Source organism: Monocercomonoides exilis (assembly GCF_001643675.1).
Source record: "Monocercomonoides exilis strain PA203 chromosome Unknown scaffold46-794033, whole genome shotgun sequence".
NCBI lineage: Eukaryota > Preaxostyla > Oxymonadida > Polymastigidae > Monocercomonoides > Monocercomonoides exilis.
The window spans coordinates 418,358-435,163 of record NW_027150591.1 but is presented as its reverse complement, the minus strand read 5'-3'; the positions used below and the strand labels follow the sequence as shown (position 1 = coordinate 435,163).

Genomic DNA, 16,806 nt, shown 5'->3' with positions numbered 1-16,806 from the left:
GCAGCACGCCGCCGCAGGAGGAGGAGGAGTGGCACTGCTGCCAGACGGACTGCTGGACAGACCTGGGCCCGAAGGCAGGGTGTGTGTGGACCACGCGCATCATCTTCTATGTGATACTCCTGGTCGAGCTGTGTGCCTTTTTTTTTTCGTTCATTTTTTTTGGTTGGTGTTGGGACAGCTGTGTGTGTGTTTGTTGCAGGGTGTTTGCTGTTGCAGCGATGGTGTCGATGGCGATGCTGCCGAAGAACTTCACATCGATGAACGAGTCGCTGTCTCCGTTCAAGAAGGCGTATGGGGAGCTGCCGGAATATGTGCAGCTTCTGCAGAAATGTGTGTCTTTGCGGCTTCTGCCAATTTCTCATTTCATATTTTGTTTATTGGCGATTGGTTGGATGGCAGCGGAAGAGGAGTTGTTTGCAGGGCTGAAGGCTGTGGTGACGCTGTGCGAGACAGAGCTGCCAACAGTCTCGTTTTCGAATTTTGCGCAGCTGCTGAACGATTCGATTTCGCACATCAAAGAGTCTGCCCTTCATCTGCACTTTTGTGGAAGATGAGCATTTTCCATTCACATTTCTCTTTTCTCTTTTCTCTTTTTCTCTTTTCTCTTTTTCTCTTTTCTCTTTTTCTCTTTTCTCTTTTTCTCTTTTCTCTTTTTCTCTTTCCTTTTTTTGTGTTGCATTTGTATTGAAACACAAATTGTCGATATGTTCTGTGTGTGTGCTTTTTTTGTTGGCTGATTCGATGCACAGCCAGAGTGGGTCGCTGAACAGCTCAATGGAGGATGTGAAGGATGCGTTTATGATTGGGGTGCTGGAGCCGATGGATGAACTGCTCAGCGTCACAGCGCCGGTGTGCATTCAGTTGCTTTGCTTTTGCTGTGCAGCAGACTGAGCAATCATTTCTATCAATTTATTTTTCTATTTTTTGAATGCATCTTTATTTATTCACTCACTCACTCACTCACTCACTCACTCACCTATATCAATCTATCTATCTGCCTGACAATGTCTTTGTCTGTCTTTTGTGGTGTGTGGTGCAGGTTGTGTACTACTTCGACAACGAGACAGCAGAGGCAGCAGGGTCGCTGAATCTGAATGGGGTGTCGCAGAGTGTGTTTGAAGAGCAGATCACAAAGCTGGACGAGCTGCTGGCTGAGCGGGGCAGAAAGGCGACTGCGCCGCAGGAATTCAGAGACGAGGTGGTGCAGCTGAAGGAGGATGTGAACGGGATCATCGCAACCCTGAGCGAAAGCTTCGATGCGATCGTCAAAGAGATTGAAGGTGTGTGTGTGTGAGCAATGAGCTGTTTCTGCTTCATATTTGTCTGCTTTTGATGTTATTTGTTCTTTCAACACTTTTCTTTTGCAAATGATGATCTTTTCCTTTCTATTTTATTCTGAAGACTATTTCAGGGATGTGCTGTATGTGCCGGGGGTGAACATGAGCGAGGCGCTGGGGAGGATGCGGGGAGAGGTGGAGAAGCTGTCTGCAGTGACGGGGAATCTGTCGATGCTGGCGGGGGTGGCAGATGTGCTTGTGGAGGAGTTCAACCGGACAGGGAAGCTGGCAGGGTATGTGGAGTTTGTGCAGAACAAGCTGTTTTGTGTTGGGGTGAATGGGAAGAACGGGAACGCGTCGGTGGCGTTTGGGACGGGAGATATTTCGACGCAGGCAGAATACTGTGGAAGGGCAGCAGGATACATCACAGAGGCATTGGCAGGCTCTTCTGCATCAACATCAACCTCATTTCATCATTCATCACTTCACTCAAACACTTCGCACGCTCATTTGCTTGGGGAGGATGCGAAAGAGGCAGAAAGAGCAGCATCTGCCATTCAGCCACGTGCTCCACCTCGAAACACATCCACTTCGCATTCACATCAACACACCTCACAATCATCATCATCATCATCATTTTTATCATCAAACCCGTCAAATCCTGCAAATCTGACGCTGAACAGCCTGATCGACCAGGTGTATGTGTTTGACCCGTCGTCGACGTCGTCGGAGCGGGTGGGGGTGATCTACGGGGAGGAGGTGGAAGGGGTGCTGGAGGAGGTGGATGTGGAGGGGGTGGCGGGGGTGATTGATGGGCTGGATGTGATGGACTTCACAGCGGTGGAGGGGCAGTACAACGAGGCGATGGGGAAGGTGCGGGAGATGCTGGGGAACGTGTCGCGGGAGATCGGGTTTCTGGAGACGCAGGCGAGCGGAGGGATCGGAGGGCTGGGGGAGATGCTGGGGGAGAACGAGGAGCCGATGGCGGGGGTGGAGGCGGAGGTGCAGAAGACGGTGGGGGTGCTGAAGGAGTATGTGGACCTGGCGGGGTACTTTGTGTTTGGGGCGGTGGTGGTGCTGGGGGTGTCGCTGGTGGGGGTGGTGCCGTTCACGGTGGCGGTGCGGAAGGAGACGGTGCTGTGGTGGTTTGAGTGCGGGCACATGTGGTGGTTCAGCCTGTTTGGGGTGGTGCTGTTTGTGGTGGGGGTGGTGGGGGCGGTGCTGGGGGACGTGAGCCGGCTGGTGTATGGCGGGGAGCTGGTGTCGCTGGCAGGGCGGGAGGAGGTGTGGGAGTATGTGAAGGGGGAGACGGGGCTGGGGGAGGCAGCGGCGACTGGGCTGAACTTCTACGTGGCGGTGGGGCCGCTGGAGGTGGACTCGGAGGAGGTGATCAACACGACGAACGCAGCGCTGGCAGGGCTGGCGCAGTACTATCTGTCGTCGGGGCGGGAAGGGTCGAACTATCTTTTGCGGCTGCTGCCGGAGCTGTATGGGGAGGCGTGGGGGTTGGTGGATGGGCTGATGGGGAAAGGGGAGAGCAGGGGAAGTGGAAGTGAAGGAGAGGAAGAAGAAGGGGTTTTTGGGGGTGTGCAGTTTGGGCAGAAGGGGAGGGGGATCATGGAGGCGGCAGAGGAGACAGCGCGGCCAGGGCTGGACCGGGTGATGGAGAAGCTGCTGGAGGTGGTGGGGCCGACGGTGCCGGCAGTGGTGTTTGGGGCGGTGGACCCGGTGCTGCTGAGGATGCCGCAGAACCTGGTTGTGTTCTGGGCGTCGTGTGTGGTGCTGCTGCTGCTGGTGATCCCGCACGGGGTGTGTCTGAGCTGCGGGCGGGACCTGTGGACAGAGTACGAGCTGTCGGAGGAGGCGGTGGAGAAGCTGGCAGCGGCAGAGAAGGAGCGGAAGGCGCGGGAGAAGAAGGCGGCAGCGAGAGAGAGGCGGCGGGCGCGGCGGATGGGGCGGCTGAAGAAGAAGGCGGGGGAGCTGGGGATGGACGGGGATGTGGCATACACAGCGATGGCGGAGAGCGGGCGGGGGATGGAGATGGAGGAGATGGAGGAGATGGAGATGGCAAGGATGGGGACAGGGATGAGGATGGGGACAGGAATGGAGGAGGAGAGAGAGGGAAGAGAGGAAAGAGGAGAGGAAGAGAGCACAGACAGGACCCGGCTGATGGGTTAGGAGAGGAATTGTCAGAAAGAAAAGGGAGAGTTTAACAGGAGATGGGCTTTTGTGTTTGCTTTTCACTGGGCAGAAGATGGTTGACTTCATTCCTTCTGTTTGCTTTGATATCTCTCATGGTGATGAATGTGAGTGTGAATATCATAAATTGCAAATATTTTTGTTATTAACACACATATTTTTTTGATTTTTGTTGTGAAGGTTATTAATATGCATTGTTTATTTGCTTGTCAATTGACAAATTGGCATGCCTTGTTCTGTTCTGTTCTGTTTGTATGCAAGTTTGCTGCATTCTTTTTTTTATTTCCATTTCATTTTCTTTTCTTATTTTTGTTTTTATTTGCGTTGATGCGAAATTTCTCATCGTCATTTCAAAGTTTTGCTTTTGACATTCAACTTTTCGACTTTTCGACTTGCTCATTGAAACACAATGAAGCAGATGTATTTTTCGTTGTTGTTTTATTTTCAATTCACGTTAGTTTTTATTTATATTGCTTTGAAAGCTTATATTTTGATAACTTTGATACAAATACAATTCATTTTTGAGCTAAATGTTTTATTAGTCATTTCATTTATGCAGTTTTTTGTATCAAAAAACTATCAAAAATAAAGAACACCTTTTGGTTGAACTGTTGCAAAGAATTTTTCAATTGTTTGCTCAAAGCACTGAAGTGTTCTCTTTTCAATAGGACTCTATATGATTCGACTGCTTGTTTTCAAAAAAAATATTGAAATTGAAGCAGATGCAAAAATCACATCAATAAAGGCTTAACATTTATCATCAAAAATTTTCAAATTATTCATACTGTGCACAATTATTTTGTTAATAAATTCTCCGATGCACTTGATGGAATATCTCGAAAGAAGAAGAAGAGGACGTTCATTTGTTCTCTGACATTTTCAAATTTGACTGTTTTATTTTGAACAAACAACTCTAACAAAAAAGATTGTTATTGAAACGAAATGTTATGATTAAAAGGTCCAAACATATACAATTGCTCAAAGAAAAAATTGACAAAAGACGAGCAAAAAAAAGACAATGAAGTGATATGCAAGACTTTCTCGAAAACAAAGACGTGTTGCATGTAAAAACCAAATTATCAAAATTATAATATAAACATAATGAACGAGTTTAAAACAAAAAGACACTTACTGTCAAATAATAACAATAACATTACAATAAAACCTATGATAATAAAAATCAATACGCAAATTGCATTACGAATTCTTAACTGAATTCTTAAATAAAAATTTCCAATAAATGAAAGTAACTTCTTTCAAATTCGTTTGTATAACATGAATTTTCTTAACTCTCCCTTCATTTCCATTCGAGTATTTTCATCAATTTGAACAAAAAAAAAACTCGTGTTTCTTTTCCTTTTCTATTTCTTTTTCACGATTAATCCATCATCATCATCATCACGCAAGCCGTAGGAGCGATAATAACAGCACTGAAACAATTGCACAAACAGACATTACTCTCATCGGTGTCTGCTTAATTGCACCGCTACGAACTGATGATCCCTTTGGAGCAGCAAAGAAGTATGCATTGTGCGCAGCATCTGTACCATAAGCCTTTCCGATGGCAACATTCATCAGATGGCCCAAGTAGTTCTTTCCTGCAGTTGAAGAGGAAGCTCCGTTGCCAACAAGGATAGGTGACTTCACGATCCAGTAATCACCATTGCCATTAGATCGTTCCTGTGTAAACGAAAATGAATCAGAAGAAAAAGAATCAGCTTGAGTGAAATGATAAGATTTTCTTGCAGAATCAGAAGATTTGTCAAGATGCCTCCTTTCCATTCCTCTATTATTCTTTGCACCATTTGATCCGTATGTCCTTCCTTGTGTTGTTCCCCACCCCAGCACCAAAAACGGCACCAGTTCTCTTTTCTCTTCTTCGCCACTGAAAGGCGTATACACATCTCCAATGCTGTGATCATTGCGAGTGTATTGCTCAAAGTCGCTGCGGTTGAGATGGAAGTATGCAACAATTGCGCCGTACTTGACAATCATCTCTTTCAGCTCTTGTTCCTCCAGTCGTGTGGCAAACACTGGAAATAGCTTACTTCCTTTGAATGCAATATTCGAAGATTCTTTGCCGGCAGCTGTGCATTTCTTTGTCGTTGGGCAGTTGTCGTCTCTGGAATCTTCCGAGATGCAATCTTGCGTCACAAATCCAGTGCCGCTTATCCCAGCAGGGAACAATCCCCTCCCCGCTCTGTCAGACTCGTAATGGGACGCTCCTCTTGTTGCCACTCCTGCACCGTCGCCCAGCTCGGGAATGCATGCGGCGCTGCCAGTCAGAGAGAGAACATCTGTGCTGGCAGGGTTGTTCTGCTGGAGAATGTAAGCAAGCGCCATTGAGTCTGCAATCATGTGCAACTCTTCATTGTTGGAATATCTGCTTAGCCTTCTGCCTTCTCTGTCCATCCCGTATGTCGCATTAAGCTGTGCGTTCGACTGCAAAGTTTCGAGAGGATAAATAGAAAAAGAGGAGTCGTTTGCCATTGGCTTCGTCCATGTGTGGTATGCTTCCATCTCCTTCTCTTGCACTTTCCTCCACTTGTCCAGCATCTTTGTGATTGGATCAAAGCTCCATGTTCTCAGAACCAACTCTTCATCAACATTTTTTTCTGTGAGCCCTTCTTTTTTTGCATCTTCAAGCAATCCCACAACAGATTTCTTTCCAAACAGAAAATATGCATCAAACAGTGGTTCTTCCTTTGTTATTGCAGTATTCCCTGCATCACACCCAGAATTTGTGCGTTTATACTGTTTTCGATCATCAGCAAAGTTTCTGTTTCTTCTTTCAATTACCTCATCGTTTTCGCAAGCTACCTCCACTGTGCGATATCCTGTCGGTACAATTAATACAGGATCGCTCGCTCGCTTTTTCTCGTCATCTCTTATCCATGTGTAAAAATAACCTCTCAGACCTGTGGATGCTCCAACAGTCGCTCCTCGTACATCTCCATAATAATTTCGCACCAGCCAAGCTTCAGACATTTTCATTTCTCCGGGAGATTCATCAGAAATGTATGTAAACGTCTTCCATCCAACGACGACAAACCATCTTGTAGTGGAATTGATTTCTGTGTTTGGGACAGATAAGTTACTTGTCATTTTAATGTCCAAATGGGTAAAATTGAAGTCATCATTCATATTTTTTTGAGAATATGCAAAGCTCAAATAAGATTGCCCTCCAACATATATTCCGTCTGAGTCGAAACTTGAAGGAAGCTTTAATGAATCCGGATCTTTTACACTTCCTTGAATTATCACGGGGCCAAAGTTAATTATATGTTCCTTTAACTCTTCAACTGTGCGATTTCTTAAAAATCCCAAATGAGGGATAAAAATGTGTTTTCCAATCATTTGCTCAAGCGAACCTTCTTCATCCGAATCATCACATGTTGTCGGGCACGTAATTTCAGTTGGATTTTCAAGTGGTTTTTTTACGCAACTTAAAGCGGGTGGTGGATGTAAAGACAAAGAAAAAAATGAGGTAATTGGATGGCCTACTGGTGGTGTTCCTCTTCTTCCGCAATGGGATCCTTGAACCTCAGGTTGATGTGATTGAGTTGGATCGAACGAATCAAATTCGTTGCATCTTGCAACATGCATATGAGAAATTTGTTCGGGATCCGAAGGAAAATACATTAGCCTATAATAATAATCGAGTAAATAAGCAATTGCTGTGTCAGCTGTTACTGTATCTGCAGAGCATCCATTAGTATTATAAGAAACAGTTCTATAAGATCCTTTAACCCATCTATCTTGCATCAAATCAGGACAAAAATCAGATTCCTGGCAAAAATTTACATAGCTGTTCTTTGAGATTTCTTGGAGTTTCGTTTCATTTTGAAAATCAGCAAACAATTGTTTATTCTCCACTTCTATCTCATAAATCCCGGTTTCAAGTGCAGCATTATCCAAATGTTCAAAATAAATAGCATAATACATTGAAAAAGCTAATGAAATTTGTAAAAAAATCATGGAGCTTCAAGCTTTTAATATTTTATGTGAAAAATATTACCATAATAATTTCAACAAATAGATTAATATTATCTGTATTTTTGTTCGCCCAATCTGTTCTTATTTCATAAGAAAATTCAAAAATGCATATGGAGTGAGTTGGATGTTATCAAATTTCAAAGGGGGTGATTCTTTCATCACAAAAAATACAATTTTTTTTTTTTTATCATTTGAAAGACCGCCTTTTGCATTTCTTGATTGGATAATTTGATATTCTAACAAAATAGTTTTGAGTAGCATTGAATTTAAAAAAAAAAAAAAAAAAAAAAAATAATTTAGATTAAAAACAGTTTCGCAAAGAGAATAAGTCATTTAAATAAAAAACAAAAATTTTCTATTCAAAATGTCGTAAATATTTAATAAATTATAAAATTGAAATTCTTATTTTGGAATTGAATTCTGTTTTTTGTGATTCAATTTCTTGAATAAAGTTTGAAATAATAAATTATTTATCGAAGGAAAAATATTATTGTATTTGTAAATGTTAATGCCTCTTCCATGTTGCAGAAATACGAAAGAAAAACAACATGAAAATTATTTGTTCAAGAAGAAAGAAGATGTAGCATTTAATTTGAACTAAATAAGAATGATTACATATTTTCAGAGCACACAAACAAATAAATATACAAAAAATATATAATTAAATTCACACATACATGGATATATACAGATTTAAATAAATACAGTTTCGACTCAAAGGACTTTTTCTTATTTTTTGAAAATCGAAAGCCATGAGCAATTAGAATAATATTCAACAATAAGCGTTGTCACAAATGGGATAATCAAAGATAATTTTTAAGCATTAACAACTCAAACGAATGGAAAACGTCCAATCATCAAGTTGATGATAATTCAACAAGCCAAAACACTTTTCAAAACGAAAATGAATGATCAGAGATGCAAAAGACAACACATCAGATGCAAGTCGATGCCTCCATTCTCGACAATTCGACATTCTGCACAAAATGCAACAATGAACGAACTTCTTGTGGGAGCTGAGATATTTGCAACGTTTCCTTCTTATTTCCAGCTTTGCTTCTTGCAAGTGAAGCGGAATATATTTCCACAAATGATAACATCACAAGTTTTTTATTTCGTGTCATTTCATTTCATTTTTTTTCTTCGTTTTATTTCATGCCAATGTTTTGAACTTCATTGATTGTTGCAACTGTCTCCCTGCTGTCGTTCTCCCTGCTGCCCTGCCCATCATTCCTCGATGGAACCAGATATGTGATTGCATCCGACACCGTGAACATCGCTCCATCCTTCGGGAATCTTCCAAACAGCGCTCGCTTCACTTCCACCAGCGTCGGCCGGCTTTTCCTCTCCCCGCTCCAGCATGCCTCCACATATCTCTGCAACTCCGCTGGCAGCTTTTCCAACGGAGGCCTTTCACCATTCACAATCTTCTGCCCTGCTGTCTCTGCCTCATACTCCCCAAACGGGACCTTCAGCGTCAGGCACTCCCACAGCATCATCCCAATCGAAAACACAACAGATTTCTTTGACGCTCCCATCTTCCTGTTCATCAGCAGCTCTGGTGCCTTCCACCTCAAACACTCCTTTTTGAAATCATCCTCATCCTCAAACGCTGAGGAAGGAAGGGAGTCACTGTCATCGTCACTTGCAGACGTCACAACAGTTGATGAAGAGATGGAAGATGAATCTGAATCTGAAGAAGAGCAGTCAGAATGCATGGCAACACAGATCACCATGTGTTCTGAGAACAACACAATGTGAGGACTCAGATTGGTCAGTGAAGATAATCCGTTTTCCATCTCATCAAAGGAGTGAAGAGCGAGATTGGCTACCCAGAACAGGATCTGGGCAGCTGTCTGCTCTCTTTGTTGAAGACTTCCAATCACCATTTCTTTCTTCGCGTTCCTTCCGTGAAGCAGCATGAACAGCGAATCCCTCAAGTCCACAATCAGCTTCTCATGTGGAGATGAACAGGCTGTTGCATCCACCAGATTCGACATCGATGAAGTGGTTGGGCACAAATCCTCTCCTCGGACAAAAGTTGAATCTGAGTCTGAAGTGTCTGTTGTTGAAGTGGATAAAATGGATGGTGAGGGAGTTCGCTTCCTCGATATATCATCTTCTTCCTCATCAAATTTTTCCAATGCCCATTCTGGAATTTTGTCTGAATCCCTTCCAAGGATGTATTCAGTGGAGCCACTCTCAGAAAGAAGATGTTCAGATGACTCTGAATGTTGCATATTCGAATCATATACTCTCTTCTTTATCCTTTCATCATTTTTCTTCTCTGCCTCCCTCTCTGCTCTCCTCCACTGCTCTTCGGGCGACATCTCCATCATCACCATCTCAAACGCCTTCGGATCTTTTCTGATGTTATCATTCACAATCTCTCTCAGATCTTCTGCTTCATTCTTGATCTTTCTCCATCGAACAACAAACAAAACAAATCCAACAAAAACAACCAAGAACGACACTGCAAATATTGCAATCACAATCAATGCCCACGATGACTTTCCTTCTTTTCCTCCTTCAACAAGATTTTCATTTCCTTTTGGTTCAGATTCACTTGCATTCTTCAAGATGAAAGAATATGTTGATAATGAAGTTTCAGTAACTCCGAAGGAAATGTGAACACTTACTTCTATTTCATTTCCACAACTGCTGATGAGATCTTTTGCCACACTTCCTTCTGCTTCTGTTTCTGATAAAAACCCACTTGTGTCAAAATCATGTTTTTCAATCTGTTTTTCTTCTCCAATTTGCTTCACAACCATGAATGACAGATTGCATGGAACAAGAAGCATCCCTTTGAATATCAATTTCATTCTGTTTGTCTCTTCTTTAACTTCCACACTCTCCAATACAGGAATGAAGAACGATGAATCCCTTTCTGAAACAATCCCTTCAAAACTGCACCCTTCATTCAACATCCAAAGTGATGTATTTCTTTCCAATCCATCTCCTCCTTTCAAACTCATCACTTTCAAAGATCCAGAATCAGAACAGATGATATTCCTTCTCAATGATGGATATCCTTCAATTGAGGGATTGTTGTTCATAAATTCTCCTTTATCAATAATTACGCTTCCTCCACTCATTGTTATTCCACCTTTGGCTGTATTTGAGATTGTTGTACCTTTCATAATCGCAGAGCTCTTGGTGACATCAACAACTGATCCATTCCATCTGCATATTTCTTCTTCTGCCTTTTTTCCACCCTGAAGGTCATTTTCACATCCAGTCAGCTTGCACAGCTCCAAAGAGAGATATGCACCCATCGATATTTCAACCAAGCTCCCTTTCTCAGATGGCGTGAAACACCTTTCAAACGAACAATTCAACAATTCACATTTTGATTTTTCGCTGATTGCTTCAATCACATGAGAGTTCATGTTGTTGCTGGTGATGTTTGACATCGTTGAAATGCTCACACACAACAAAACTCTTTTTTCATCGTCTTCTTCTCTATTGCTGTTCTGCTTCTTCTCTCTTGTCAAACAAATATAGTTTTCTCCACACAGCTTGATATTAGATGCAGTCAGTTGCGAGATATTAACTGATGCACCTGATTCAACTAATATCGCACTTTCTGTTGTTTTTATTTCTGAAATCTTGATCTGACTTATTGTCGCAATCGACCCACTTTTGAAGAAGAATAGCTGATGCATTGTGCTGATTGCATTTATTGAGCTCTTTTCCATCTCAAATACTCCTCCTTCAATCACAATAAGGCTCGAATTGATAGTGAACTCAACAGATGAAGATTGCAGAGTACAGTTCGAAAATGTTAACGAACCATTCAATTGCTCCAAAATTGTGATGTGTTCTGCTGAGAAAAACTCATCAAATGAAAACAAGCAGTCTTCAACCAAACACTCGTTTTCAAACAACACAATCCACGACCCTTCAGGCTTCACTTCAATCGATGAATTGAAATGAATTGCTGATTGCTGTTTGATGATTGACTTCAGTGTGAGATCGCTGATGACTGTCGGCTCAACAACCACGGTTGATGAATCAACACAGATTGCATTGAACAACCCAACTTGCACATGTCTCACTCCATGCGACACACTTCTGCACGGATTGTCCTGTTTCCCACACTGGTTGCTGTCTTCAAACTCCATCGACACAAACACCTGCGGCGTGTACAGAAATGTGATCAGTGGGTTGAGATCGATGTCTGAATGTGTCAAGTCGCTCCCACATATCGATGTGTTCATGCGCAGCGAGGGTTGTGAAAAGTCAAGAGCAAAAAGTGTTTCGTTGATCTGCTCACCGATCGAATAGCATTTGACAAACACATCCTTCCCCATGAATGCATTGTTCATCATGAATTGAACATTCGCAACATGAAGGAGAAGAGGCTGGCAAGGGGCTTGAAAAGGAGCATCTGGATCACAAAAGTCCAGCATCATCCCTCCTCCTCTCCCTGCGATCTCAGAGCAAGTGCACAACACAAATGTGCTGTTTTTCACTCCCAGGCTCGACTCCTCATTCTTCATGTGCATCATCAACCCTCCTCCTCTGTTGCTTTGTCGGCTGAGACAGTTCCAGAACGTGCAATTCTCCATTCCACACTTCAATCCAACAAACTCATCCACATCCAAAAATACTGATCCTTTCTCAGTTCTCGAAACATTCTCGACTGTGACAGATGATATGTTCATTGACGGAGAATTCACTGGCAAATCAGGTGAGTCTCCTGAAACAAATTGATTTGGCCGGAGTTCAGAGGGGAAAATAGAAATGAAACTGCCAGAAGAAATTGATGAATTTGTGAATGATGTGTTATGCATATGAACAGAATGGAAAATGGCTGATAGTCGCAGAAATGGGCTTGAAAGAGACAAAGTCACAAGTGCACAGTGCTCCAGGGAGACATCCCCTTCCACAATGTCAAGCACACACAATGAAGAAAAAGGAGATAATGAATCAGATGGAATGAACCTGCAAAGAGAGAAAGACACCGAATACACAGACCGGATCAATGATTTGTGGAACTCACATCTGCTCGGAAGATCGATTATTATGTTTGAAAAGGAAGCATTCACCGAGTTGGAGATCAGCGAGCCATCATACGAGGAATCTCCATCATCAGAAATGAACAAGTGCACAACCTCACCACCTCCTTCAACTGACATCAAAGGCCGGTTCTCATCGGACGGTTTTGAAGGCAGCAAAGAAACTGAATGTTTGAGTGAAGCTGATCCTTCTACTTTGATGACCGATTTCTCCAAAGCAACTGGAGATAATCGCATTTTGATCATGTGGTCAACCGAAGAGCATGGTGCTTCTGAATATCCACATCCACTGAAATCAAATCCTTTCTCTTTCGAAACAAACCCATTTCCACTCCAATTTGACCACAAATACACAACCAACGGAATCACATATCCCTCCTCTCCTGTTGTCATCCTTTCCCATCCACATAGCCCATCCAATGATTCCAACTCCTCTGAACTCATCTCCCATTTGAAGTGATCATTGTTCACAATCTCTCTCAGATCCCATCCTGACACAAACACATTCTTCCCTTTCCAACCGTTGCATCCCTCAAATATCATTCCTTCAAGCACAAATGATCCAATTTGATCAGGAAGTTCAACAAACATCCCTCCTCCCATTCCTCTTCCTCCATCCTCTCTATCCTCTGGTGGCACTTCACATTCAGACAAATTCACATTTTTCATTTCCAAGCTTCCTCCACTTCCAACTGATATAATCAACCCTCCCCCTCTGAGTCCTTCTTCGTTTTCGCACTTTGATGATATGTTCGTGTTCTTGATCGAAATGGATCCTCCACCACTCGTTTCCACTGACATGCATCCTCCGCTTCCTCCCTCGTGTGTCATCTCTGTCAATGTGCATCCCTCAACTGCCACCCGCGATGCTCCGTTCACGTTGATTGGCGAAAGTGCTGTGAAAGTGACATCCTCAGAAACAACCAATCCCGTGAGCTCCAATTCACCTCCACTCACATGAATCAATGAAAATACCACAGAGCTCACAATATTATCAGCTGAAAATGCAATCGAAATATTGTTCAAAGAGAAAAATATTGTTGACTGAATAATCGAAGATATTGAAGAAGGAAGAATACAAGGAAGAACAAAAGATAAGAAAGACAGAGAAAAGCTGCCAGAGCACTGAATAACATTGTGGCAGTCAGTGGAGATATTGTCAGTCAAGCCAATATTCACCAAGGGATATTGGCTCGAAGAAGATGATGTCGATGAAGAAGAAATTGATATTTGAGATGTTGGAAACAACGGAACAACAAATGGGTTCTTGATCGATGTTGACGATATCACTTCCATCGAATTCACTGACTCATTCACTCGCTCACGAATGCAGAAGTCGATTGTTGAACAGCAGAAAACGGAATATCCACAATGCGAATGATCAGTGCCATCTCTTTCGTCAATTGAAATGGGAGATTCGAGATCACACAAATACGCGCACAATGGAATAACTGGCAATGATGTCCCATCCTCACTTCCACTCAACTTCAACACATCTCCCTGAATCTCTTGTGGATCCAAGAATTCAAATGAGGCAGAATTCACTTTTTGCTCCAACAAAATACCCTTTCCGCAATTAACAAAAACATCTTTTCCATAATCAGCCTTGTTCGGATTTTCTTCAGAAAATATCACATTTTCGCAAATGGTGAATTCAGATTCTATTGAATCAGCACTTATAAACATCCCTCCTCCTCTCCACTTTTCTTCAAGACTTCCTGCACAGCATCCCTCAAATATCGATGTTCCATTCACAATCAACTCTCCTTTCCATTCTCCTCTCATCGCCAGACCACCTCCATCTTTTCCTGCTGACACATTCTCAAAATGGCAGTTTTCAACAACAACACTTCCCGTGAATGCATCATATCTCTCAATTATTCCACCACTTCCTGACAGCCTTTGAATCGATGTGAAGTTTGTGTTCACCACATGCAACACTGATCCAGATCGATTTGCAATGAATGAAATGAAACTGTTAGACAAGAAATTCATGCCAGCAATTCCAACTCCCAACAATTCCACATTTCCTCCAAATATCTGCATGAAAGACACCTCAAGCTGCAATTTACTGTCAACTGATGATATTTCGCATTCCTCCATTGTCAATGATCCATCACCATCCATCACCACAAATGGCATGCTTGTCCCACTCTCTGCATTCCCTTGAAGCATTGTCACTTTCTGAGCACAAAAGGTTCCAGACAAAACATCAAAGACTGGCTCCAATGATGATGCTGATTGCACAACACATTCATTCTTTGACAGTCCACAAACACTGAAATCGCTGGAAGAAATTGAAATTTGTTCTTCCTTGAACACACTTGGTCGCAGGATCAGTGTCTTGTTCGAATTGCTTGTTGTTCTTTCGAGAGAATATTTGATTGAACGACACAAAGGGGCAAAACCGCACTGCTCATGATCAATCCCTGCTGAATAATCGGCTGTTATTTGGTGATTGTTCTCATTGTCTTTCATCCACGAACTCAGATCTGATATATCAGTGCATTCATAGAATCCGTCATTGCATCTTGTGATTCTTGGGGATGCGCTTGTGGAATAACAATCAGAAATGTTGTTTTTATCAATTTCCTTCCACTGTTGAAAATTCCCAATGTGAATATCATATCCAAATGCATCATTTTTTGCTGTATTGTTATGGAAAAGGCAATATTTAAGATTCACGGAAGGCTTGCTTGTTATTCCTTCTTCTGCAAATAATATGCAAGGAGCATAGTATTCACTCTTGCAGTTCTTCATCAAGCAATTAGAAATCATCAGAAAAGTGCTTAGATACCAAATGTGTGTTACAGAAGAGTATTGAATCGAGCTCGCATTGTCAAAAATGCTTGAAATCACCATACATGAGTTCTTTTGGAATGAAAGACAATAAAAACATGTTTTGCTATTTGAAGAACAATTGTTCATTGTTGTGGAGTTTATCAGTGCTGAATCCAAATTATGAATCAGATAACCTCCTGTTTCTGATGAAGAAAAGCATTCTTGAACATTGCAATCTTCAGATACAAATATTCCTTTTGAAGAACCCATTGCAACAGCACCACCATAGTTTTTTGAGGAGCATTCGATGAGCGTACATCTGTGCAATTCGATTGTTGCATTTCCCTCACCATACAGAGCCCCGCCGGACTCATCGCTTTGAACATTGAATGTGTCATCGTAAAATTCATTTTCTCCTCCTGAAAATACTTGCCTTTTATTGAAAGTTGTGAAGCATTTCAAAAATGATGAATTTCTGCATCGAAAAGATATCATTGAAGGTGAAAGAATGCCTCCAGAATACGGACTTTCACAACCAATCATCGCTGTGCTTTCCACCAAGACTCGGTCAGAGCAGCCATTTTCATTATCACATTTTTTTCTGTTTTTTGGCAAAGTGATGTTATCCAATATAGCATCAGACACTGATGTTGATGATAGGCAATTCGAAAAAAGAAATGGACCATCGCCAAGGAGTTCAAATGACGAAATCCTCAAAGAAGACATGCGCAGTTCACCACAACGAGAAAGAACTTCCTTTGAATAATGAGGAATCAGAGATGATAATTGGCGGTCTCGACCAACAAAATCGATCGAAATATTACTGAGACATATTCGGCCTTCGAAGCAGTCAAGCACGTTTTTCGATTGAGGAAGCACAAAAAACGAACAACAGCAAATATCCAGCAGCGAATGAGAGTCCACTGATGCAAAATGTTTCTCCACATCAACGTTGTAGATAAATGCACATAAGTTAACTGTAGCGTTCTCGGCAATAAAAAATGAATGCTTATCTTCATGCTTGTTTTGTTTGCTCTTTTCATAATAAATTTGTGCAAATGATAAGCTTTGCATTCCTGAACTCATAATTGTTGTTGCATGGTTATATAAATTGCTGCCATCAAGGTTGTGCACAGAAACAAATGAAAAAAATGCAATGGACCATAAAATGAACAGGTTCATATGTTTGTATGACTAAAGAATTTATTTATGCTTCAGATCAAAAATCAAAATTAAAAAAAGTTTAATTAAGAAGATGTTTTGCTTTCAAATCAAAAATTTTGATGTCTCAAATTCATAAAAGCAAATAGAAAATTGCAATAATTGAAAATAATAAATGACCATTTGATTATCATATGATTAATCGTGAAATTCGTTATATCTCAATTTTTCCAAATTATCAAAAACAAATAATTTCTAAGGCACAAGTCAGGATGGTGAAGAAAATGATGAAATAAATAATTATATTCAAAGAGCATATCAAATGCGTCTGCACAGTTTTGGATGAAAACAGTCTCCCACAAACCAGA

At 41.9% G+C, this 16,806-nt stretch overlaps 3 protein-coding genes across 3 annotated transcripts; 1 reads left to right on the top strand and 2 right to left on the bottom strand.

The window, feature by feature from the left end:
• Nucleotides 1-1,439: 1,439 nt before the first annotated feature.
• MONOS_16555c2 (uncharacterized protein) lies at nt 1,440-4,084 on the top strand (the record flags this gene model as incomplete). The annotated part of the gene is made up of 1 exon (XM_067869462.1): nt 1,440-4,084. The coding sequence occupies one exon, from the start codon at nt 1,440-1,442 to the stop codon at nt 3,453-3,455; it is 2,016 nt and encodes a 671-aa protein (XP_067721589.1). The 3' UTR covers nt 3,456-4,084.
• A 254-nt stretch (nt 4,085-4,338) lies between these two features.
• Nucleotides 4,339-7,497, bottom strand: MONOS_13769 (uncharacterized protein). The gene has a single exon (XM_067866503.1). The coding sequence runs from the start codon at nt 7,452-7,454 to the stop codon at nt 4,875-4,877; it is 2,580 nt and encodes an 859-aa protein (XP_067721588.1). The 5' UTR covers nt 7,455-7,497; the 3' UTR covers nt 4,339-4,874.
• Nucleotides 7,498-7,967: 470 nt separating this feature from the next.
• MONOS_13770 (putative Protein tyrosine and serine/threonine kinase) lies at nt 7,968-16,003 on the bottom strand (the record flags this gene model as incomplete). The annotated part of the gene is made up of 2 exons (XM_067866505.1): nt 7,968-11,611; nt 12,593-16,003. 2 exons carry the CDS (start codon nt 16,001-16,003, stop codon nt 8,621-8,623), a joined length of 6,402 nt encoding a protein of 2,133 aa, XP_067721587.1. The 3' UTR covers nt 7,968-8,620.
• Between the last annotated feature and the right edge of the window lie 803 nt (nt 16,004-16,806).